The sequence below is a fragment of the Ptychodera flava genome, chromosome 20 (assembly GCF_041260155.1).
Source record: "Ptychodera flava strain L36383 chromosome 20, AS_Pfla_20210202, whole genome shotgun sequence".
In the NCBI taxonomy this organism is placed as follows: domain Eukaryota; kingdom Metazoa; phylum Hemichordata; class Enteropneusta; family Ptychoderidae; genus Ptychodera; species Ptychodera flava.
The window spans coordinates 3,628,646-3,656,165 of record NC_091947.1 but is presented as its reverse complement, the minus strand read 5'-3'; the positions used below and the strand labels follow the sequence as shown (position 1 = coordinate 3,656,165).

The 27,520-nt window shown below is 35.4% G+C and overlaps 1 protein-coding gene across 1 annotated transcript in view; it reads left to right on the top strand.

The window, feature by feature from the left end:
- LOC139119783 (uncharacterized) overlaps window positions 1-27,520 on the top strand; it is a 74,627-nt gene that overhangs the window by 42,739 nt on the left and 4,368 nt on the right. The window contains exons 5-10 of the mRNA XM_070683670.1: window positions 8,526-8,635; window positions 10,564-10,753; window positions 20,958-21,145; window positions 23,846-24,921; window positions 26,375-26,485; window positions 27,001-27,178. Coding sequence (XP_070539771.1) covers window positions 8,526-8,635; window positions 10,564-10,753; window positions 20,958-21,145; window positions 23,846-24,921; window positions 26,375-26,485; window positions 27,001-27,178 — 1,853 coding nt within the window. The remainder of the gene's footprint in view (window positions 1-8,525; window positions 8,636-10,563; window positions 10,754-20,957; window positions 21,146-23,845; window positions 24,922-26,374; window positions 26,486-27,000; window positions 27,179-27,520) is intronic.

Sequence of the window (27,520 nt, the reverse complement as noted above, 5' to 3'; positions counted from 1 at the left end):
TCCGAATTAATTTTAAGGCTTTTGCCTAGTACTGTTTTACGGAGTTTCATAGTTTGAGCGATGATAGGTTGTTGTTGAATTTCATGTTGCTGTCGGCTTTTCTTTCGAAACAGCTGATTTATTTCCACTGCCATTTTTTCTGTTACGTTACGGTGATTGTTTATTTTGTATTTAATGTTGTGTTACAGTTGTTTGTTATGTGTACGATTTTTGTTTGTGTGTTCTATGTTTTTTTAGTAGTTCTCTTTTTGGAGTATTTGGTGGCCCTGAAAAGGGCCGCTTGGTATGGGTTTTTATTAGCGCTTGGCGCGTTTGTTTTGGCGATAAGCCTAGCTTTTTTATGCTTCTTTTCGCCGATTCGATGTGCTTGGTGAGTAGGTATTTGCCGCCTTCTTGTCACTGTGTGTGCGTACATGGACGGTCTGCATAGCCCTTGAATGTGGTCTCGATTTTACAATCAAACTTACAATTTAGGAGTATATATCAAAACTGATAAATGATTTATGTTTTCACATGGGTTCACAAAATTTTACGGCTCGGACTATGATTTTACAAGTTTCTATAAAAAGTATAAGGCGCGGGGTATTATATATTGACTGATTACTGTAGCTATGATAGGCTACATTCAGGACGGGCAGTAATTAGTAGGCAAAACAGGTGGTTTTCACCGTGGGCAGAACTGGGTGCAATGATACTGAACATTATTAATAGTAAGCCTGTCACCTTGAAGGTAATGCTGTAGGTGAAACAAGGACTTCAAACGCACGATGGTACAAACAACACCACAAGTGAAACGTACACATAGAAATACACGCGTTCCTACGTTGTGCCCACCCGGGCCACGCGATTAAAATATGACTGATACTGCTGGATAGTGTTAATTGGGTCGGTAAACAGTCAATTAATAGTTTAATTGACTACCTGGGTGATTGGCAGGTCGTGTCCAACGACGCATATGCAAAGCAGGCCAAAAGACAAAAGCCCCCAAAGATATTGACAGCTCGCCAGGGGTCACCATGAATACGTAATGACGCTTCACTACGCAGAAACTGCGTAGTCAAGCCCTTCTTAACCGGTCAAACTCTCTTGGCATTTTCCCTCATGACTCATCTTATGCCTTTGATATTTGGTATACAGGTTTCTACAGATCACCTTAATGATATTTATTGAAATTATGATGAAATCTGCAATTTTGCAATTTGGGGCAATTTTTGCCATTTTTGGTCAAAAAATGTGTTTCTCAAAAAGTACTGGTCTGATAGCTTTGAAATTTGGTATACTGGTTTTTACAGATGAGCTAAGTAATATATATTTAATTTCTCATGAAATCTGTAGTTTTGTGTTTTTGGGGCATTTTTAGCCATTTTTGGTCAAAAATGTGTATTTCCAAAACTACTCATCTGATAGCTTTGAAATTTGGTACACGGGTTTCTCTAGATGAACTAAATGATACTTATTGAAATTATGATGAAATCTGGAATTTTGAATTTTTGGGGCAATTTTTTCTATTTTTGGTCAAAAAATGTATTTCTCAAAAAGTACTGGTCTGATAATTTTGAAATTTGGTATACTGGTTTTTACAGATGAGCTAAGTAATATATATTTAATTTCTCATGAAATCTGTAGTTTTGTGTTTTTGGGGCATTTTTAGCCATTTTTGGTCAAAAATGTGTATTTCCAATCTACTTATCTGATAGCTTTGAAATTTGGTACACGGGTTTCTCTAGATGAACTAAATGATACTTATTGAAATTATGATGAAATCTGGAATTTTGAATTTTTGGGGCAATTTTTTCTATTTTTGGTCAAAAAATGTATTTCTCAAAAAGTACTGGTCTAACAGCTTTGAAATTTGGTATACAGGTTGCTATAGATGAACTAAATTTGATCTTTTTGAAATTATGATGAAATCTGCAATATTCATTTTTGGGGGCAATTGTTTGCCATTTTTGGTCAGAAAATTTTTTTCTCAAAAAACTACTCATCAGATAGCTTTGGTTGACATGTTCTTGGGGATGATCCGCTGTGATATATTCAAAGTATGATGAAATCTTCAATTGTGTATTTTTGCAGCAATTTTTGCCACTTTTTTCTGGCCACTGCATTAAGCTATCAAAGATTTCCACCTCCTTCATCAACATGTGTCAAAAATAGTTATTCTCTAACACAGCGGAGCTATATCGGCCGCTAGGTCGCTTGTTATTATCTCAGACAGGCAAATCACCTCAAATTCATAGATGTGTAAAGTTCATTTGGCCAGCCATCTTTTTATGTAAACTCTAATACAAACTATCAAATTCTTAAAGTTCATAAAAGAAAGACAAGCCTCAACATCCAAACAATTTCAGGATTTTCAGATTTCAAATTGAGGTGCATTTCTGTCTAGGTAGGTAGGTCTTCAAAGAAGATTTCAGGCATTGTACATGTAATAAAAGTTGGGTTTGTTTTGTGTGTGCAAACCAATATGATGTACATGTAAGTCTTTTGGCAAGCATAATGTAGGCATGCAGTCAGTTGATTTCACCTTTTCTATCTATAATCCTTTAAACCCTGTCTTGTTGGATAATTACCATGTGCATGGCAGGTACAGTCAACTGACTGTATAGCGTGGTTCCGTCCTGACCTGTCACTCCACAGTTTCTAATGATAGTGTGACCTTCGGGAAGGGGGGGGGGTATCAATGCCATGGTTGATAATGATGATCATACATGTATCTGTAACCAGGGTTGTCAATTGAAAACCGTACATACATGTATGTTGGACTACATGGTTAACACTGTGTCACGGTTGATATATAGTCAGCATGATGACTGGACATCCTTATTTACTGAAACAGTCTATTCTGCACATGATTCCTGTAATATATTGATAAGATGCCGGCATGATTTGAACATCTAGTTGCACTGACTGTACATGCACATCAGAGCTACAATTTACATGTACAGCTAGTGCAATGACCTGGAGATGTGTCATACCCACACAACACAGTACAGTGTATCACCAGCCATCCAGCATTGTAATTTGAAGTATTCTGGCATGATCACCATAGTAACTACAGAGTAGCTGCAAGATGATCTCAAGATGTAATTCACTTGTCATAGTCTTGCCAGTCAATAGACACTGTGCTGAATTGTCCGTGTCTACTCATTGCTCTCTTAGTCATGCCAACATGAAATGTACATTAAATTTCCACTCTCTCTCACCTTTTTCACTCTAAAATGTTTTCCACTGTGCTATCTATGAGTTTCATCATAGAGTGTGGTATAAATGATGTTATCTATACATTGTAATGAAGTAATGGAATAAAACCATATAATGCCAGGGATCTCATACTTTGCTTGCTGTAATCTTTTATGTCACGGAGGAACATTTATTTTTTTCAAATTAAGGGTACATCTCTAGTAGATAGTCAAGTCTGAATTTTCTACTGTGTATATCATCACAGGAACATGCCCGTAAAAATTGCTAGCAGAATCACTTTGTGTTGAAACATGGTTTATGTATTATACATCATTACACTGACGGCTGCCTAGTTGCTGATCGTGACCCCTGACCTGTGTTTCTATTCAGTTCCTTGACATCATGTAATGTTCTTTTTTATCCAACGCATTATCTGGAACTCAATCATGTGTAACATGATGAAGCTTTCTGTCATCTACATCAGTTACCTGTGTGTAAGCTGTCCATTGTAATGTTGCCATGGCAATTGGAATGAAAAGACCATCGATATAGGCCTGTCTATTTTTTCATTCGCAGCCTCGATCCTTATACTGTATTTTGCATGAAAATATCAATCTTGCTGTATTTTGTAAATAAAATGTACAGCGTCTCAGGTATTATTCACCATTACACAAGTCTGTGGAATTCTCATTAATTTGTGATCATTAAGTATCACAGAGCATTAACATGTATTAATCTGTTTATTTACATAAATAGTACAAATACACATATGGCTGATAGATTCAAGCAACTGGCTCTCACGAAATGTCAATAAGCTCAAACCTAATCCCCAAGAATGACATAGCCAAGAAGCCAGAACAATGAAGTATCAATTTTCTGTGAATCGTAATTCAAAACTTTTACAAATAATCAGATGGAAAGACAAATTTATAAGAAGTGAATTCAAATGTTAGCTAGTTACTGTGACATGGGTTGTACAGGTGTACATAGTTCGTATTCATGTACAGGCGTGTGATAGAGCTGACTGACTGGTATGTACAGTACAGTACCCAAGTTGACTTCAAAATGCACCTTGGTGCTTACATATGTATGGTGGCCTAGAGTTGTCACTAACAAAAATACGTCTAAATTATAAGTGTAATTTGTTGTTATGTCAAATATTATTTAAAAGTAATTTAACAAACAAATTCGTGCGTAATAAGTCATATCGAAACAAAAACGAAAAACGATTGCAAATAACTCAAAATAAATTTGAAGAGATCAAACACTAGACATTGGAAACAAAAATTGTTTGTTTCATGATTTTATTTTGATTAAAAAAGCAGGAACATTTCATTTGAAACATTTTTTAAGAAACAAAAAATTAAAAATATATTTGAAATGAAAATATAATAAAGTTAAATTAAAATGAAAAAATTTCAAGTGAAATAAAGAAATTAAAAGTTAAATAAAAAATGAAAGTAAAATTCAAAATAAAAATTCAAAGTAAAATGAAAATATCCCCACTCTTTACTTTTTCCCCACTCTCCCACCTTTTCTTTTTGTCAAGCCTTCTCTGGCTAATTTTTTGTTGACATTTGATTATGTATGTAGGATCTGCTTGTCCAATTGCTATAGAGGTTGATATGCATGTTCCTAAAGATGACCTCCAGTACATGTACCTGAGTTGCAGACCTTGTTTGCCATTGTCATTCTTGTTTTTCTGGTTTAAATATTTCTTGAATTTACCAATTCAAACCGAATGTGAGCACATTGTCCTTGACGGTATTTTTGTTTCGATATTACTTATTACGCACGAATTCGTTTGTTAAAAAATCGCTTTTAAAATAATATTTGACATAACAACAAAGTACACTATTATAATTTAGACGTATTTTTATCAGTGACAACTCCAGGCCACCATACATATGTACATAAACTTTACTAAATTTACTTTGCATACATGTATTAATTTTTGTATACTTTAGTACAGATATATTTTGTATACTTTAATGTAAATGTGTTGATTCCCACTATCTACAGTATATTGAAACTATTTTGTCAAGTGTATATATTTATACATGTACATCTGGAATATGGTCGAATTGTTTTTATCTTTGATTCCTTAAAAAGTATATGTACAGTACCGGTATGTGTTAATATTAGTATTTGTACAGTTTATAATGTTTGAACATAGAATATTGCACCTCAGAGACAGATATGTCGACTCTCACTCTTTTACAATACTTTTCTGGTCTAAAACTTTTATGACCTTAGTTGTTTGAGTAAATATGGTTTTTCAGCGTCATAGTGTTTTTAAAATCAAAAATTTAATTGTTCCAATAGGGTAAACAGGGATTCAGCCATTTTGATTTTCACATATTGGTAAATGTTTTGATAAAGAATGTTTTAAGGTTTCTTTGAGGAAAGTTTGCACAATTAGTATGGTAGCAGACAGATTTGTGTAGGGTTATCCTGGGATCACACCCACAACAGTATGGAAGCAGACAGATTTGTGTAGGGTTATCCTGGGATCACACCCACAACGGTATGGTAGCAGACGGTTTTGTGTAGGGTTATCCTGGGATCACACCCACAACGGTATGGTAGCAGACAGATTTGTGTAGGGTTATCCTGGGATCACACCAACAACAGTATGGTAGCAGATAGATTTGTGTAGGGTTATCCTGGGATCACACCCACAACGGTATGGTAGCAGACGGTTTTGTGTAGGGTTATCCTGGGATCACACCCTTGACAATAGGTAGCAGACGTTTTGTGTAGGGTTATCCTGGATCACACCCACAACGGTATGGTAGCAGACGGTTTTGTGTAGGGTTATCCTGGGATCACACCCACAACGGTATGGTAGCAGACAGATTTGTGTAGGGTTATCCTGGGATCACACCCTTGACAATATGGTAGCAGACGGTTTTGTGTAGGGTTATCCTGGGATCACACCCATAACAGTATGGTAGCAGACAGATTTGTGTAGGGTTATCCTGGGATCACACCCTTGACAATATGGTAGCAGACACTGATTTGTGTAGGGTCATCCTGGGATCAGACCCACAATAGTAACACTGGGAGACAACCCCCTACGAAATTGACAACACATGACATCACTTACCTTAGTCGCTTATTCAGCTTCAAAAATTCAAATCACATATACTGTACCGTAGTTGAAGTAGATATAGACGGTATTTGTGAATATCTGTTAGTGCAGTGAGTGAAAGAATTTACATGTTATTCAATCTTGCATCCAAGCAACTCTATTATTCTGTTTAAAAAGGTAAATATTATTTTTCTTAGCTAAAGTTTTTATCCATCCACTCAAACTTGCTCAGAGCTGACTTTGTAGAAGATAACGCAGCTGATTAATGATACGATCTACATGTAGGACACCTTACAATGACGGAAGTAAGGACATTTGCAAATAAAAAAATCCAACTGCGTCCAGTTATAAAAGTACAGTGTACCTTTATAAAAAGATTTTAAATTGCTTTTTCAACCACGCTTTGCTTACGGTACAGGGAGTATTCAATTTCCAGAAATACAGTAGTTTTTCTTATTCCATCTTTGATTTCTTTCTAGTCCCTCTGAAGCTGAAGCTCTGTACATACATGCTAACCATACAGATATTAAAGTAAATCAAATATTCCACTCTCACTTTTCATGAGTTGGTCATTGACTTGTTTAGGGACAACATACAGTATTTAACCCAGTGATACATTTACAGGCACCCAAAATGTATTGGCTTTGTTGTAAATGTATCAGAGATGATGAAAACCAACAATGCAATCATGAGAATTACACTGTCAGTAGATTCTGGCCAATCTGTGCTGCCAGTAGATTGCTGCCAGTAGATTCTGGCCAATCTGTGCTGCTAGTAAATTCTGGCCAATCTGTGCTGTCAGTAGATTCTGGCCAATCTGTGCTGCCAGTAGATGTTAGCCAATCTGTGCTGCCAGTAGATTCTGGCCAATCTGTGCTGTCGGTAGATTCTGGCCAATCTGTGCTGCCGGTAGATTCTGGCCAGTCTGTGTTGCCAGTAGATTCTGGCCAATCTGTGTCGCTAGTAGATTCTGGCCAATCTGTGTCGCTAGTAGATTCTGGCCAATCTGTGTCGCTAGTAGATTCTGGCCAATCTGTGCTGCCAATAGAGTCTGGCCAGTCTGTGCTGGAGGTAAATAAAATGAATAAGGACCCACAGGTATTCCTTGTGTTTGGATTGTCTCAGGGGTCAAGATGGCTGGTTTGAAAATACCCTGATCAAGGTGTTTTAAGGTTTGCATAATAACATGCTAATTAACCTGTACAAATGTTATGCATCCGGTGGGTCACAACCTAATGTTTGGCATTTTTATGTCTATACTGGCCATGCTTGACATGTACATTTCTGTACCGCTTTGTGTATTAATTTATACAGGCATGACCAGTACAGTACAGAAACAAGGCCAAACAATTTCACTGAAGCACTGTCATAAAAGCAGAGGTACATGTACTCCATCTCTAGAACTACATGTACACCAATTTCCTCAGACCTACGGTATTCCCTACTTTACTTTGGCTTATTCTCTCAGAAAGCCATATCTCTGCATGTTTTATAACCATACAGATAACAAATTATCCTTTTCTCTTTCACATTTTATGAGTTGTCCTTGGGCTGGTTTAGGTCTGTTCATTTCCATTCATGTGTCATATCAATTGTTTCTTTTAAAAGGTCACTTTTACAATGAGGTAATAACAACGAGTGACAAAAATAAATGGATTCAACACAAACATTGCTTTTAAACCACATACAGGTTTAAAGCGTATGTACATGTTTCACTGTTGGTAATACCTACATGTACAAACATTGTGCCAGGTTATTTTATGTTGTATTTCTTTTTTGTGCGGTGATAATTCCAATCCCAAAATTGGTTTTTATATCACCCCAGGCAGTTGAAACAAATTTCACATGCACAGCTCTTCTTACAGTGATAGAGCCACTGTAACCATGGCAACAACCTATAAATAAACATTGTAGGCAAATCAATTGCCTCCTGCTAATTGAAACCGTGAAGTAACATTCTGAAATAATTGTTGGTAACCTGTGATAGTTACCGAGGTCCAAATACTGGCTTGTTTCCCCCTAGTTGCTAGGAGACCAAATAATCATCTCTTCTGTAGATGCAGATGTGTAATTCTGCATCTACCTCCATTGCGTAAAATTTATTTGACGCTGAAAAAACACACACAGGAGATTGCTTTCTTTCCTGCAAGAGCATCTCCATTTTATTTTTCCCTGTTTTATGAAAACATATTTCATACCCTCTTCAAGTACGTTATGGCTAATAAATCATTATTTTTTGATGCGTATACAGGGATGGTATGATGGTGTCGTGTTTCTCATGCGAAATGGTGCTAAGCAACACATCGCTGATAAAACAGGAAGGCTACCATTGCATGCAGCTACTTATGACAATGATACCAGGTTGGTCTTAAGTTTCATCAGCAGCAGATTATGTAGACCCTGTACTATAGTGTTACTGTTACAATAACTCCACTCACATCTTAGATATATTTTTATGTACCGGTATGTACATTTATACAGTACATTTTATAAAAGTATGATACAGCATACTTGTTCCTAGTAGACACCAATTAAGTTATATTCACATACACACAAGTACGTACATCTGAGTCACAACAAAAGTACACAGACATATATATATATATATATATATATATATATAATATATATATATATATATAATATATATATATATATATTATATATATATATATATATATATATATATATATATATATATATATATATATATATATATATATATATATATATATATATTTATTTATTTATTTATTTATTTATAACAAAGATGACAGAAATCAGGTTTAGGTGGACAAATTGCTTTGGAATTCATTTGGCTTCTGTCATTTGCCTTATACCCATTCACCTTTCCATGTGAAATTTTTGAAAAAGCATGTGTCAAAGCAATTGAAAATGTTTGCTCTGCATAAATCTGGCTGCTAGTAACATTAATTTATTTGCTTAGAAAGTCTAGTATGCCATATCCCTTGTGATAACCATTGTATTCAGATTTAATAATTGATGTCACTATCATGGTTTTTCTGAGAAATATGTCTACTTCGTTGCCATGGTGTTCTTGTTTTTGCTTGGCAACGCCACTAACAGTACAACCCAGGAACTCCAAGGCGCTATTAATGTTTATTTCCAGCATTTAAAACAAAATGGCTGAACTCAAAGTGTGATGGGTCATGTCTTCAGATTTTCCTGGTGTTCTTTTATAGAGAGACTTTTTAGTTTTATATTTGTATGTGAGGCAGACATATGAGCCAGTACCTGCTACTTTTGATATCTTTTTCATGATTTTCGGTTTTTAAGTCAATTGTAAGTTCTTATTCTACTTTCCAAAACACCTACTGTTCAGCATGCCAACGAAGCATCTATATGTCTGAAAGACACTGTTCTTGTTTATATTTGATTCTAGTCTGGACCTGAATTCACTTCTGGACTGTGACAATGCAATCTGTACATGTACAGGCCAAGTTGACAGGCTGAGTACAGTGTATCTCAGTTTGCTTTAAAGGTATACAGTCACCTGTAATCTAATTATGCCCATATATGGTCATAGGGGCGTTCCTTGGTTATTCAAAATGCCCATGTGAGGGCGCTGTTTTTAAAAAGTGGCCACCCGCTTAAAATCTGTGATTGGTTAGATTTTCTCTTTCTATGGTAACTGTGGCAAAAGTGTGAACAGGTGACAGTATACCTTTAAGGAGTAGAACAAGAAACTACTGTAGTTGACACTGAAAATGAAATTTGTAAAAAATCAGCAAAAGTCACAGCAACTGGCCCATTAAGATTGTTGTCAGATGTCTATCATGGAAAAATCATCATGTGTGATCTTTCAGAGTATGATTGGATGTTCATTGTCAAATTTCAGTTCAGGTCTGTCTCCAATGGGGATTCATGACTTTTCTTGACGGTGAAAGGTCATTAGATGTATCTTTCTGCATGTTACTTACCAAAACTACCATGATCCAATATTCTGAATATGTGTTAGATGCCTGTTAATAAGCCATCTTGCCTTAGAAAATGTCAGTTTCAATCCTAATGCAATGGAGGTCGATTAAATTCTGGCAATTACGCATACATTTGTGGCGGCGATATTTGAGTTACAATGCAAAATTTGTTTAAAATCTAAGTGGTGCATTTGTTGCCAATGTTTGAAAAACGTTCTGTTGTCACACCTTAGTACCAGTAAGCTCTTTTACAGAAATTGCCTTTCATTTCAAACCATCCTATCTAAAAAATGCAAGAAGATGTAGCCAGAGGGGCTTTAAGAATATACTCGCATGCTGTTTCATCCACAGAACGATTTCAGTATTGCTTCAAAATCTTGGCATTGAAGAGGTGAATGAGCAGGACAATGAAGGGATGACGGCGTTGCACTGGGCAGCTTTCCACAACCGTCCGGAGCATGTGCAGCTACTCATGTTGAAAGGAAGCGATATTTACAGCGTTGACATTGACGGCAAAACTCCGCTACATTGGGCAGCACAGGTATCACACTTTAAAATTATATTCTCTGTGTTGTAAATTTACAATAACTTTTGAAAATTTACCCTTTCCAGAGGTGCATTTTTGTCTAATACTTCTCCCAGACTCTGTTGAAATACAAAGTCAGTCTTGCAACCATAACATAGATGTATCAGGGACAAAGGAATTCTAATCTGGACTAAAATTCATGCATCAACAATTACATATTTGACCATGTACACAAATACAAATGAATGTTGACTGGTTAATACTAGGCAAGTATGTTGGAGGAGAACAAGAAATTGTATCAAACAAACAGGCAAATGTTATGCAAAGTTAATGAAAAGGTGCAGCTTATCTAGCTTCAGCTGAAAACACTTTTACTACTGTCAGTACTGTCAGCGGATGCCAATACTGATTAATGTGTGTTAATTATCTAAGTATTACAATATCCCAGTAATTTTGCTATCAGTGGTCAAAATTTACATGCCAAACAAAACATTTCTGAGGCGGCCAAACTGGTAATTCACAGTAATGGTAATAATATCATGAAAAGTTGTATTCACACTTCTTTCAAAAAGTTCGGCCTGCCGTTATTCTTTGACAAAGTTTTGCCTCCCATTCTGTCTCTCACCTTAATCCACTCAGAGGCAGTGTTCAATTTTTACGCTCCCATACATGCATATGTATATATGCAAATGGAGGTATTCGTATAAGGTGACAAAATGGCGTCTGTGTGTATGTAAGTATGTATGTATGTCTGTTAGTCCGTCCATATCAAAAACTCCTAAACCGTAGCACCTACTGTCTTAGTGTTTGGTATACAGGTGCACCTAGGGGTGGAGATGTGATTTGTTCAAATGAACATGTCAGTGCCAAAAATATGCAAATGAGGGGGAAAAAAGGAAAAATCCTGCAAATGGCTAAAACTCAGTAAGCATTGGTCAGATTTGATTGAAACTTAGTATGCAGATTTCTTTAGGTATTCTAAATTATGTGTGCAAAAATTGGGATGAAATTTGCATGTTTGTATTTTTAGGGTATTTTTTCCGTTTTTAGTCTAAAAATCTTGTTCTCTGAAATCGCTCGTCTGATTGCTATGAAACTTAATATTCATGTTCCTCAGAATGACCTCAGTCATGCTTGTACAAATTGTATTGATATTGTCATATTTGTAATTTTGGGGCAATTTTCCCAATTTTTGATAAAAAAAATTTAATCCAAAAACTGCTGATTTGATAGCTTTGATACATGTATTTGGTATACAGGTATCTAAGATTAATCTCAATATAATGTATTGAAGGTATGTTGAAACCGGCAATTTTTCTTTTATTTTTGGGGCAATTTTTGCCTTTTTTGGTCAAAAAATTTTTCTCCTAAAACTTCTGATCTGGTAGCTTTGATATCTAGTGTACAGGTTCCAAGGGTTTAGGTTAATTAGACTATATTTAAAATTAGGATGAAATCTGCAATTTTGTATTTTGGGGGCAATTTTTCTCATTTTTGGTCAAAAAATGTGTTTCTCAAAATTTACCAGTCTGATTGCTTTGATATTTAGTAAAACAGTCCTTAGGTTTTTTGTTAATAAGATACATTGAAATTAAGTTGTAATCCGGAATTTTGAATTTTTGGGGCAACTTTGCGAAACTTTCAGTTTTACTGGGATATCTTTCATTTTGTATTTTTAAGATTTTTTTTGGTAATTTCATACCTACTGGAACTAAGAGTATATAATGTGGTGATTTAGTAAGCATTTGATATGGTAAACTGTATTTGGTGTTGAAATGCGGTAAAAAAATCCTGGCAGATTTTGAAAAAATTCCAAAGAAATGCCAATAAAAAATTCAGCCAGAGAAGGTTTGACAAAAAGAAAAGGTGGGAGAGTGGGGAAAAAAGAATGTGCAATGGATCGGATAAAAAAGATAATGTACCTCATCGATCTTCCAGACACCATCCCTTATCAAATGGTCCACCCCGATGTATTTTTGTGCACAATTAACCATGCAGTGTATTTTAGTTCAAGTTAGGTAAGGATTTGACAGGAATAGTCAAGTTCACCACAGTTAAATTTCTTAACTTTATCTCTTGTGTCATCATCCTTGTGTAATTGGTTTGTAAGTTGTTCCAGATGTGGATGCACCAGCTGTTCTGGAAGAAAACACATGTTTACTTTTTCCTGTAGAGTTTCTGAGTTGATGATTGTATGTTGACATTTCTCCATATATCTCGTGTATGGGCAAAGTGTAAACATTGGTTACATGTTATGTATTTCAGTCTATGTCAAATATTGTAAATGAAAAATCAAGAACAGTTTACTGTGTGCTTGTAAAAGATAACATATTTGTCAATACATAAACTGCCTTGCAGATTGATTGTCTTAAATATTATGACAGAAGTAGAAAAGGAAAACAAACTATATAAATCAAATTGCTGTAACATATTCACTCTCAGTGCCTGTATAGGCCTATACTTAACTATTTTATCATTACATTCAGCTGTTTGATATATCTTTATCACTCTCCATGGGCCAAGGCACACTTGGGGTCAATGTCATCACTCTGTGCCAGTCTGTGTATGTCAGTCTGTCTGTATATGTATGTCCATGTTTCATACAATTGTTGACTTGTTTTGATAACTATATGGGAGCGAACAGTGATGTTGTCACTATTTTAATGGTGTTTCTGTTGTCTAAATTGACAGCAATCTCTCACAGATTTTACTGAAGAGGGTGAGACGGAAAAGCTTGCGGTACAATCATCAAATTTCACTTGTTGTGGTGTTTACTATGGTAGAGCAGGTTGTAGAGCCATACGAATACACATCATAATTCTACAAAGTTTTAGCTCAGTTGTCAGTTGTGTAGACTGCAATATCAGCAATAAATTGTGAAATTTTGAATTGTGAATTTGGCTATAAAATTATCCTGTAGCAGATCTTGCCAAATCAATTCTTAATTGTGTATTGCAATTAGGCAAGAGGGCCAGCAGTGGTACAGGTACATGTACATGTACATGTACCATGGATTTGTTTTGTGCAGTGTTAATAGCCGTGCTGAGCCTTTGAATTGCCGATTATGTGGTCTCGGTTTTCAATATAAACAGTGGATTCCATAATACAAGGCATTATGCCCACACTCCAAAAAGCAAAGCCCATTCAACTCACTGCTCCACTATCATGATTCAAGTTCAGCTTGTTATGGCAAACTGTCAGTAATATTACACTTTGCCGAAGGTTTTACAAACATTAGCCATTCATTGTGATTGTCCTTTCACATCTCACTAACTGAAAGGTGATTTTTTTGTCACAGATATACCTGGTGATACAATTTGTGGCTTCAACAAAGAAGAAATGCCATGTTGTTCCTCATTTGTGTCAAACTTTGTAGTCCATGAATGATCTGTCAGTACTGTATCGCATGTTTATTTCTCAAGATGTTTTGCTACACTGGGAAAAAATTATTACATTCTAAAAAGAGTTTATGAACGCTTCTTTGTTCAGAATTTCAGAAAATATTAATCTCCAGTGAGAGGTAATTTTGATAAAAAAATTCTTCTCACTGATATACTCACAAACATCTATAATGTCAAACGTTGCTATGACTTTTTGAAAGGCCATGGCTTTTTTCTAATACTCCCTTTTTCAATTTGACGTGCCAGTAATTTTCACTCTATGGAAAGCATTAATGGAGCCCACAACTATTATTTCTCCTCAGCAAAGATTCAATGAATAATGTGCTATCATTAGAGCTCCATTAGCCTTAAATTTTAGTGTTTTGCAGTCCTTTTGCTCTCCTTGTGAAATAATGTTTCTTTTTTAACTCCTATGGCAACTACTTCTATGGCAACTATTTCTATGGCAACTATTTCTATGGCAATTCAACATACCCAGTGATATTCATCTGGGTGACCCTGTGTGCGTGTAATGTCCAGCGTTATTGTTAGCAAGTGAATTTTAGTCCCTAGTAGAATTCATTTGTCAATTACAATATCGTATATTTCACACGATGGATCTTGTTCAATACAAGGAAACTAGTAGTACTTCATATTTCAACATGAGGAGTTAACTGTTGAACAAAATGATAAAAAATCGGAAAATCTATATGGCAAACTGACCCTATAGCTATGAGTTTAGGCTCAGTCAGATCCGACTTATTTTAACCTATCTGTTGTCTTGTAGAAAAAGATCGATACAGATATAGGTATATATGTATATTCCTGATGATGTGTTGTATGGTGATATGGGGACCATTACGGGAAGGCTCCATTAACTTAGGAATACCCTACTTCCCTAGAGGATCAATTTCACAGACCTGCCTTTCCTACAATGGCACTACAATAGCACCAGCTGGATTAGATAAACATAACAATAGAACATTCACACCCTGGGGATTAAAAGTCTTCTGTTTGTCACCCGAGTTGGTCAGGCAAGGACTCAGGTTTCAGATACCATGCAAGTTAATGCAGTCATCCCCTAATGTTTTTGCTGCATGTATTGTGCTCAATGACAAAACAGGCAACGGAAAATGTGATATGACTGGCATTGATGCTGGTCATGAATTCAGCAATATCTAAACCCAAATCAGACTGTATTGTGAAAATCGTTCTCAGAGGCAAAATTGATGAAATGATGTGTGATGTCCGGTGAAGTGTGTACCATGGTTGGTTTTGTCCGAGCACAATATTAACCCACACATGAATCAATGCAGGGCAAACAGATGTTTGAATAAATGGGAAAAAGTAAGAGATGCATACTCTTCTCAAAATTTACAGTAAACATGATCTCCGCATTGATTTTTTTCGGTTGCAATCAACATGGGTATTGTTCTCATGCCTTGAATTACATAGAGTCACGCTGGAACAATTAAGCAATTTCCTTGAAATAGATTTGACAACGTAAACACTTCCAAATGTCACGACAGGTTGTACATCTGACATTTAATTGTAAGGTGATACTTCTGGGATTAAAAAATTGTAGATAGAATGTCATAACCTTTGAAATATCTGTCGATGCTATTGAGCTTGTAAGTTCATCAATGTTATTGTTGTCAGTGCAACTTTGACAGGTATCAAACTAAGGAGTTATGACATTTCAGATCTGATATGGACATTTTACCCATTTATCATTATCATCACTGTCGTTTTCGCAAAGGCATCAACTGTTTCTAGTTATACACTTTTTATCCACTGTTTCTCTTGAATAAACATCCAACTTTCCTCAAAGAATATTTTAATCATTCTCTTTCAAAATCAAGAGTAAAAATCAGGGGTTACCGTGCTAATTTTGGAACTAGAGAAACAAATTTTTCAAGATTTACTGAATTTGAATTCAAAATGGCCACCATCCCCATGTTAACTCTATGGAGGAAAAACAAAATTTATATTTTTGAAAAAGGTAGCCTGTGAAAAGTTTCCTTACACCAAGAGCTTTATAATGAACCCTCACAAGTGGTAGATCAGAAAAGAATTGAAAAAGTTTGAGAGTCTGAATATCTGTCTGCAAGTTGCCTTCTACCTTAATAATGTGGAGTAAATGCCACTCCTTGCTTGACAATCACCTTTCACTGGACATGAAAATTTATCCCAGCAATTACAGACAGCTGAGCGATCTTTATGTTAGTTTCTGGTGATTACCCTTTTATCATGTGATTTGATTATACAGGCCATATTCTCCATGCTACTGCAGCTCAGTGTACATGTAATTGTGTTTCTGTTGAAAATCTTTTGTACTTTAGACCCCTTTTGGAAGTGTTGATCAACAAGTTGAAGGAATTTCTTGGTGATGTTTAGAATCTATGTTTTAGTAAAAGGGGGTTGAACCACATGATATGTTACGTTTCCTGTTATTTTTTCTCGTTGGTGATTGGTTGGTCTTAAATCTGTTCGATGTAACCACTGGACTTCAATGCTGTGTTGCTATGACCTTTGGCTGTATCAATGATACCCTTTTCACTTAAGTTTATATATATATATATATATATATATATATATATATATATATATATATATATATATATATATATATATATATATATATATATATATATATATATATATATATATATTATATATATATATATATATATATATATATATATATTATATATATATATCGCACAACGAATATATATATATTATTATATATATATATATATATATATATTATATATATATATATATATATATATATATATATATATATTATATATATATATATATATATATATATATATATATATATATATATATATATCTATATCGCACCACGAATGAAAAGCCCCATCTAAGGTCAGGCCGCCCACATTGGACCGATCTGATCCATTAGCTCAGTTGGTAGAGCATCCGTATGTCTACGGGGGGTGTGGGTTCGAGTCCCGCATGGGTCACTTTTCATTCACCACTATATTAATAATATATATATATATATTATATATATATATATATATATATATATATATATATATATATATATATATATATATATATATATATATATATATATATATATATATATATATATATATATATATATATCTATATTATATATATATAATATATATATATATATATATATATATATATATATATATATATATATATATATATATATATACACTTCATTCGTCACTTTTCATTCACCACTATATTATATATATATATATATATATATATATATATATATATATATATATATATATATATATATATATATATATATATATATATATATATATATATATATATATATATATATATATATATATATATATATATATATATATATATATATATATATATATACACTTACCCACACAAGGAAAAAATGAGGGAGGGATATAGAACAACTCCCACATTTGCCATTATGTATGCCGTACATGCTGCCTTTTAGGTGAGTTTTACAGTGATGTGGTCTGAAATGTTAAAGTTCAGTGAAACCAAGGTCTAAAATGGGGTATGATTTAATCAGTCAATTTGAAATTCCAGTCGAATGGAATATTAAGATTTAAATTATTTAAGTTTCAATAAGCCACATGTACTATACATGACTTCCATGTAGTACATTTCGCAACTGGCACGCATATGACATTTTAGTGTTTGCAAGCATGTGTGTCCATAAACAGGTATATAGCCATTTGCAGGTGACATATTTCACCATGTACAACATGCAACATCCAATCACATCATATAGATTTTGTGCTTCTTACAATAAATACTTCAAAATTCTACCTCTTTGTCTCATGTAAGCAGTGGCGTAGGCTACATGAACATTTTCTGTATGTCTTGAGCTCTCATTTACATACCAGACCTATAATACAAATTTAAAAATGTTACCTGTACGTTGTGTGATAGAAAACCTGTTTGTGGGCGTATGGTGATGTGCTCCTGTCTAATCCAGGATTACCTGGAGCTTACATTTTGCCATCGGTTATTTACCAAGAACCTATTCAGGTACATGGCAACAACAGCAATATTGTTATTTCTAGAGGGCCTAGAGGGATAATCCCAAATTAATCCATTAATGTAGAACCCTAGATTTCTATTTTTAGTGTCACTTTACCCAGGGTTCATAAGCATTTCAAAATATAACATATGCAAGATTGAAGTCCTCTTCACAGTTTCTAGTACTGGGAGTTATTTCACAAATGAAACTTCAAGTGTTTCTGACAATACTTTCGTACCTAATAATAATAATTTCTTTTCTCAGTTTTGAGGATGCTTTGATACTTGCTGTGATATATTTAACCACATTCACAGACCTTTGTCTACCATTCCTTATATGTGTAAGATGTGAACAATTGAAAGTTGTTTTGAATTTCTGAAGAGTATAGCCCTTGTAAAGCCAACACTTGTACTGTCAGTTCTCTTACTCGCCGCCATCAAGCACTCCACTCCTAGAGTACATCTGTGTCGTGGAAGCACTCACAACAATGCAGTTTTCTTCAATAGATTTATTACTACACTTATCAATGATTAAATTTTTCATCATATGTCAATACAAGTTGAAAATATTTCTTCCGCGGCTTAACTCTCCAGACTAGAAAATGTTGGTGAAAACTGTACATAGCTTTATTTTGGTAGATTCTCCTTCTGTTACAAAGTGAATATTGTTAATCTTCCATTCATATTCATGTAAAGGCAGAACAGTAATATGCAGATAAATTGCTACACAATGATGCATGCTGTGCCCATAATAATTTGACAAATTTCTTTCTTCTGTGATCATAATAGACAATTTTGAGCTTCAATGACCTCAACAATTTAAGAACAATACCCAAACACTTTTACTTTCCCTGTGAATCTACCCCAGTAAATTCTATAACAAGTAGCACAGATAGGTTCTTTGTTGGTAATTGTATCTCTGAAAGCCACACACGAGTAGATATAAACAATTAAGCATCATCATTCATACTTGCTGTGCTGCATTCATTTAAGTTTGATGCATTGCAGTGAAGGTCAATACAGTGATCAGGTCTCATTCAGAAAGTAATCTTGAGGTCACAGCAAGTTTTTCAGTTTGAGAAAATTTGATTTTCCCAGGAGTCAATGCAAAGAGAAGGGTCAGAGGTCAGGAGGCTAATTTCTTTATGTCTGACTCTCCTGAAAATTTGTCAGTTTGTTTACTAGTATTTTACTAAAAACAGACCTTTTTTTACAATCTAAGATTTCAGCAACAACGTGATTACACTGCTCAGGTAAATTTATTGTGGCTGGAAGTTTCATTAGGATGAGTCAAACTGTTAAGTTTCCATATTTGTGGTAACAACGATGTCTGCAGACATCGTTGTTACCACAAATACATGCAATTAACTTAACATCATCAATTGAGGTGAATCAAACATTGATTGCAAGAAATTAAGAGAGATTATTTCCCTAGTAATGTAATTCAGTAATGTAATGTTGTAATCTGTGAATAGTTGTGTTCTAATCAAGGCGTCTTATAATCGTCGTGTCATGAGAAATTTAGCAGCTGATAATACCGTCTGATCAATGCCACCATTTTGAATTAAAAGTCTTTCTCTCTCAGTAATAGAAATCAGTGTGACTCTATTCTTCCTTTCTTGTATCTTAATGAGCCAGACAGTAGAGAAAATTGAACAGTTGTTGACTCTCAATATATCATCATCAATTTCAAGACTAATTTCAATATCTGATCAGGAGTGAAGTCTGAATTTGTGTAATTTATGTCACATTAAATATTACTATAATCTAGCTGTCACCAAGAAAAAGGACCCAGATGAGTTTCTTAACATGTAATGACAAAAAATGTCATGAGATGCATGGAGGGTGACTTCAACAGGCATAGGGTCAGACAGAATGGTCACAGGTCACACGTGTGTGCCAGGGCTGGTTATACGTATGTCTGATGAGTTCATCAAATCACAGTGGTGCAATTGACAGCTGTCTGTCAATGGGATGGAATCTTGACTGTCCCAGCTGTTATCTATGATATCATGTACTTGAACATGTGCATTGCACTCTTACAGTTACACTCTAATAGGAATTCATTTTCAACTTTGAATGTTAAAATTGAGTTGTCAAAGAAAACTGATAACTGCTTTCTACCTATTTTGAATAATTCATTTCTAGACATTACGGCAGGCAACAGGATAAACCTTTCAATTTGAGGATATGTGCATCGATATTCCCTGCCTCTGGTTGTCATGAAGAAACTTTATCCATAATTTTGATAACACCTCTCATGTGTGTTTTTTACAACAAATACATTTCTTATACTACTCCTTTAATAGTGTGTTAAAATGCAAATTATTATTAGCTTTGCAAACAGAGTCTTTGTGTACACTAAGACATTTTATTGAGAAATAAATTCCAGCCCAGATTAAATTCAGTGATCAACAATAATATTCAATGGAACATTAACCAAATACATAGATACATGTAATATTGACAGGTTGAAAACTTATAAAGGAACATGATATTATTTTGGGAGAAGAACAAGAACATGTATTTCATTAACAGAACAGATATCTGGAAAATGCATCAAACAGGAGCAACTAAGGGGGCTTTAATTGTTTGAAGTTACTTTTTGGCAGTGCCTTGAATCTGAAGTAGCACTGAGGGCATGCTTATGAGAATATACCACAACTTTATCGTTCTTATATTTATGACTTTCCCTATTTTAGTGTTCTAGCTTATATTACATGTGTTATTTGCATTCATAGTCTGCAAAAACCAATTTGTAACTCATTGAGATTTTCATTTTTTTATCACAGAACGGTAGCACTCCGTGTTGTTCTGTTCTGGTTGGCTGTCAGAGTGGAGGAGCCAGACTTGTCAATATCATCGATGCGTCGGGAAAGACGTGTGTGCACCTGGCCGCCGCTGCGGGTCACAGTGACGTGCTTAGAGAACTCTCGAAAATTCAGCATGTCTACTTCGAAGCTGGTGACCCGGATGACAGGTTTGTGCATGTATTTAGTTACCCGGTCATCCTGCTTCCTGTTTATTGCATATTCAACTTGCCTGTATGCATATTGAAAAGAATGGGAAGAAAGAAATGAAGGACGATGACAAAATGACAAAGAATGATAAATGACAATTTACTAGCCACAGACAGACCACTACAGAGCAACCCAACCGTTAAATTTCAACATTTGTGTATTATGGATGATAAAACCTTTCAGACTTTTACAAAAAGATTAGAAAAACAATGTACAAGGTAAAATGTTTTTGTCTGTGTTTTAAATTGCACCAGGGTCCCAGGCTGCCAGGGACAATTGAAAAAAATTGAAGTCTCTGAAAGCATTTCATCATTTCACTATGTACCAGCATAAGTTTTCAGATTATCTTATGAGGACTGAGTACACACAGTTTTGTGGAAGGAAAATTAAATCTGAATATATACAGTGAAAAAGTTAAGGTAATTAAGCTGAGGTAACTAAGGTTTTCTGATAGAAAACTTGATCACATGACCCTGATTTTTAATTTTGATCACAAAATAGCGAAGTAGTTCAAAGTTTCTTGGAGGCAAAGTATGGGCATAAAGTCAAGGATATAAAACACATTGTGTTACTTGCCTGTTAAGAATAAATATATTCCCGTTGAACTTGAAGATTTTACTCACATTCATGCCAGTATGTGAATTGCAATATCTTTGACTGTTCGATGTGACATTAATTGTCCATATGATACATACATACTAGGAGGTTATTACAAAAATACCGCAAAGACTGCACAGGGACATTGGCGCAGCGTATCACCTGACTTGTTATTATATATATCTTACATTAGTGACTGAGACGTAATGGGCGGAGTATCTGGAAACAGTAAATATTACGGAATAGGCATTCCGTACAGCGTTTTTAGTGTGCACAAAATTCTATTGTTCTCGATGGTAGATATTTAATAATATTATAGTGTATGTACACTGATCTATATTTGAAAGGATGATGGTAACTGATGATGATCAATGTTGAATTTCTGAGTAGATATGTTCTAGCACTGACAAAGTGATCCAAATACTCATATTGATCAACAGTATAGACACAGTTATACACGTTAAAGGGATATTATGGCATTTCATATCAACAGCTGTTGCAGTGAAGTTAATTTAAAGGTGCAATCTGACTGTGGCAGCTAGCGATAGCGTATTACATCAGTGTATTTCCATTTTCTTGCTTGTTCAAGACATGTTACCATTTACAGAAGCATTTAACAATAGTTCCTTGGTTCCTGAAAGATCTCTGCTGTAAAAAAGATTGAAGTGAAAGCCTAAAAGTGCATGTGACTTTGACAGTCTTTCTAGTGTCATTGTTCATTTGTATCAGCAGCAGAGTTTTGTTGTGTGGTCTCTTAGAATCGTGTTCAACAGTAATGCAGCATGCTAGTACAGCCTGGAGGCGTATAACTCCATGTAGCTTTGCTGTCATTGACTGTGAGATTTCTGTCTGTATTGAAATTCATGTATGAGTAGTACCGGTAACAGTACAATTTTTCCATACATTGAGTAATTTGCGTTGATAAATCCAAAACCGTAGGTGGTGAACACTCTTCTTGGATTGGTATGACAAAAAAAAACTGCATTGTATATTATCTTGAGCAAAAAATATGTCAGAATATGTGCCTTGGGCTTTTACATTAAATTGAATGCAATTTCTTTGCACAAAACTGTCTTGTACAATTTGTTATTGTTTTTTTATTTCAAAATGTGTACAGCTATTGTATATGCATGAATGTGTTGAAGGATTTTGTACACCTACATAAATTTGTACTGGTATAACATGATTATGATGGGTAAATATGAAATTCACTTACATATAATAGCTTTTTTGATACGCCGTCTATGCCATAGAACCTTGACTGTGGATTTACGGTAACACTGTCAAATATTCCTGTGATAGACTTTTGGACAAGTTACCTCAGTAAAGATTATAACAGTTAATCAGTATACACCAGTATCCCTCTCTCCATTCTCAAATTCTAGACATAACGTAACATACATGTATTGTTGAAAATGCAGCCCTTATTTGTGAACTGATCTGGTGTTCTTCGTGCGTAGTGTTCCATGTCTTGTGTATCTTATCTAGCTTTCAGGCATATGGAAAACCTTTATACGTACAAGAAAATTAATAGGACACATAGGCGTTCAGGCTAGGCAAAATATATCAAGCACCAGATTTCTGAAAGGCTGACTGGTACTCAGGTTTCCCTAGAAATGCGTTGTTAATTTGACACCTGTAATCTCATCATCAAGATGTTGCAGAATCTTTGATGGTTTTATACTGAGCTGTTCTGCGTTCCATTTCTCAGGTCAAAGGTCATCCATGCTGTAATCACTGGGAGGTGCTTGGTGTTTTTAATTTTGTAGTGCATGCATGGACATGAAATAAATGGTAAATGAGAGCGTAGAATATTATACACTATAATAAGAGGATATTTGTTCATTTTCTCTCTCATTGATTGTGTCTACATGTATATCAGCAAGAGTGCAGTAGCTATTTAGTTTATTTCAATAATGCTCAAGCATCTGTCTGAAGAACAGCTTATTGTTTCGTGATGAAATCACTGTATGCCTTGCACAATACACCAGAAACTGTACTATGACTTCAAGACAGTAACACCAGAAAATACATGAACATGGTTGCCTGTTGTTTCTCTGTAGGACACCATTACACTGGGCTGCAGCTACTGGCCAAGCAAGGTGTGTTGAGATGTTGCTGTCACTGAATGTGAACAACTCGGCTCAAGACTGCATGGGAGGAACTCCGTTAGACTATGCTAAACAGTCTGGTCACGAAAACGTGGCTGCAATCCTGCTAGCCCACAATGCCAAGTATGGCAGTATGAAACCAGATGTCAGTGAAGTGGCCCAGACTCCAATGTCAAATACAAGTGCCAATACCTCAAATAAGAAGAGCAGATTTGGATTCTTGTCAAATCTGTTTTCGTCTCGAAAGGGAAAGGACAAAGGCCAGGATGGAAACAGTAATGATGAAGCCAGCGTGGCATCCGGAGAAATGACAAGTGAGGACACAGATTCTGCATCCGGAATGGCAAATAAAAGTTCAAGAGAGGCCAAGATGTCACAAGGAAAGCCAGAAATGAGGACTAGGGCATCAAGGTCAAGTGTGATATCCGCACATGTTGTCAATCTGTCAACACAGGAGTCTAGCAACCAGCTCAGTCAGATGAGTGCTGTGGCAAACGACACCAATGGCATGCAGCAACACAACATTTTGGATCGACGGAAGAACCTGCCACCATTGGATGAACAGCATCCTCCTGACATGGCCCTCCAAAAACATGGTAAGCATGCCCCTCCACTGTTGAGACAGAAACAGGTGGTAACCCGGTCGCCAGGGGAACAGAGAGCAAATCTTCATGTGCTGTCACCAATTCCACCTGTAACAAAGAAGAAAGTGAAGTCTGCAACGTCGAGAGTAGATGATTTGTCACCAGCAGAAGAATTTGCTAAAACTTCACCAACACAGTCTCTAAATACTGACAGTTCACCAAGAGCTACTCTGCAGAAGTATTCGCCATTGCCATCTCCGGTTGCTATGAGACGCGGACACAGCGATCCAACTTCAACATCGTATACCCTGAAGACTGGTAACCAAGGCAACAGTGGTGCACCAGGAGCTCCGTTGAGACCATTAGGCAAAGGAGCATCTGACCTTGCCACACACGTGGAAACTACCTCCCAACAAATTCTTGCTGCTCAAAGGGCAGATAAAGGTAAATTTTAAATTGGTGATACATCGTCACATTAGAAATAAAATTCCACAAATCATTGCCACTTTGTATTCTTCATTTACTTAGATTGGTTGTTCTGCTAGATTCAGTACCTGGAGAAATTCTTCTGAGAATTACACTATACGTGTACCTGGGCTGTGAATGTTGCTCTTTGACCTTTTTCACTTGTACGTGATGTCAGTGGTGAGCTTTGCAAGTTCTCCATTTGGTCACTCATTACAGCAGAATTTACATGTTACTCAGTTTTCAAAGAGGAAGTTTATGTTGTATAAAGTATGATACATTCATAATCTCTGTGTTCATCAAAATTTGTCCGAGCTATACGGGATATCTGTCTAAGCTACAGGATTTGGCTAGTTTTGCTTCAAATTTTCCATTAAACTTAAGTTTTAAAAGAAAGTCCCTCTAACCAGGTAATCAATAGTACACGTGCATTACCAATACAACCTCTAGTAATATCGATTGATATTCTATGAGAAATGAAAAAGAAAATATTTCTTCAACAATTATATTTTTTTCCATCTAACAAATCTTTTGTTTTCCTACAATACCAAATCATCTTCCTAATTGTTGACATGATATAGTGAATGCACTGAACATCAATAAACATGTTTTTGAAAGGAGAACAGTGAAGTTGCTAATTTCCAAGGAAGAAGAGAGTTTTTCAGTGTGGCTTTTTGCAAAAAATTATGTCTGCTTGGCCTGGCAATGAGTCAGTTTACATTAGGGGACGACTGCATTATTAAACTTGCATGGTACCTGAAACCCGAGTCCTTGCCTGAGCAACTCGGGTGACAAACAGAAGACTTTTAATCCCCAAGGTGTGAATGTTCCATTGTTATGTTTATCTAATCCAGCTGGTGCTATTGTAGTGCCATTGTAGGAAAGGCAGGTCTGTGAAATTGATCCTCTAGGGAAGTAGGGTATTCCTAAGTTAATGGAGCCTTCCCGTAATGACTGTTATCATTGAGTGAAGAATGTGATTTCATATGGCATAGGTACATTGTAGTTTAAAAGTAATATGACCTTATAGAATTCAAAGCCAAGACTTCATCTTTTGACTTGTAACCTTCATTGCTATATATATCATCAATGTTGAAGCCATATATACTTGCACTGTACAATCAAAGAGTTAATGCAATGTGCCTTATAATGTATGGTTATACTTTGTTCCATTTGTCCTTTTTCACAAAATCAAACTGCTTCTTATGAGGATAGATTCCATTTTCTAAAAAGTTGTATTTAGCTGGTCTAAGTTCTCGAGTGATAGTTCAGATTTTGGAATTTTGCAAACTCTGCAGGTGGCCATTGCAGACTTGCCTGTGTTAGCGCCCCCAACGACAAAATATATCAACTTTTGTTTTTCACTGCTTGATTACTTCACAAGTAAGGGACATAATTAATAGCTCTCATCAATTGTTTTTTTTTTTGGCAGGAGGTAGTTTGCATCCTCTACGGAGTATGTCACCAATTTCTTTAAGTCAAGGAGCAACGCCACATGGAAGCCCTAAATTAGCTCCATTGAAAGGTGTCAGAGGAAAGCTGGGTAAACCACAATATATTTAATAATTTTGCCTGGATTATTAATTGTGTTAAGTTACAAAAGTACATAATTAGTCTGTTGCAAGCGGTAAATATCAAACAATGTGACACAGCACTTTTTTATTCCAATAATGGAGAGCGATTTTTCAATGAAAGAGAGATTGTGTATCAACAGACAGCAATCCAGAGAGTATTTGTTGTTGTTGTTGTTGTTGTCATCAAAACAAGTAACATCCCTGGTTGCCCTTATGATTTCTGCATTATATTTTAGAAGCAGCTTGTTTTCAGTTTTGTGTCTCTCAGTGATATTCATGCCATCATCAAAGTTATTTTCTCCTGAAGTGTTCAGACCTGCAGCAATTTATCAGATATTTTGAAATTCCAATAATCAGCAGTCGTCAGTCCCACATCAAGCTTTTAGATGTTCACATGTATCATGCTTAAATATTTTTCAGTCAACTCTTTGTCTAGTCTTACCAAAGCTTGACATTCATCTTTTATCTTTTTTACATTTTCCAGCAACACCAGCAAGTTTCCAACCGTCATCAAACCAAGCACCATTTCAGGCCAGTGCCAGCGAAGACAGAAGTGACTATGAAGACGATAAGCAAGTGACCCACATTTCAACATTTGATAAATTTCTTCTCCAAGACAATGCGCTGAATCGACCCAGGTCGAAATCCTTGCAAACGACAGGGTAGGACAATTACTCACTTGTCTAGCTACCAATTCTGAACAACTGACAGTCCCTCTTGAATTTCCATCCGTCTGATTTCATGATTATTTTTCATTTTATAAATGTTCAGTTTTTAGGTGAGAAATTGACATTCTTGCTCGACACATGTTGTCTTACACCCATGGCCACTTTACTGTTGATAAAGCCAACTTGATGCAGTCAGAAATTCTGCTTGTATAATGATAAAACAAACCCTGCCAAGGTTTGTAAATGGACATTTAGTAAACAGCGCAATCTGTGCAATACACAACATTGAGCCGCAATATGCAACATTGCGCCAACGTACTTAATAATTTTGTTAAA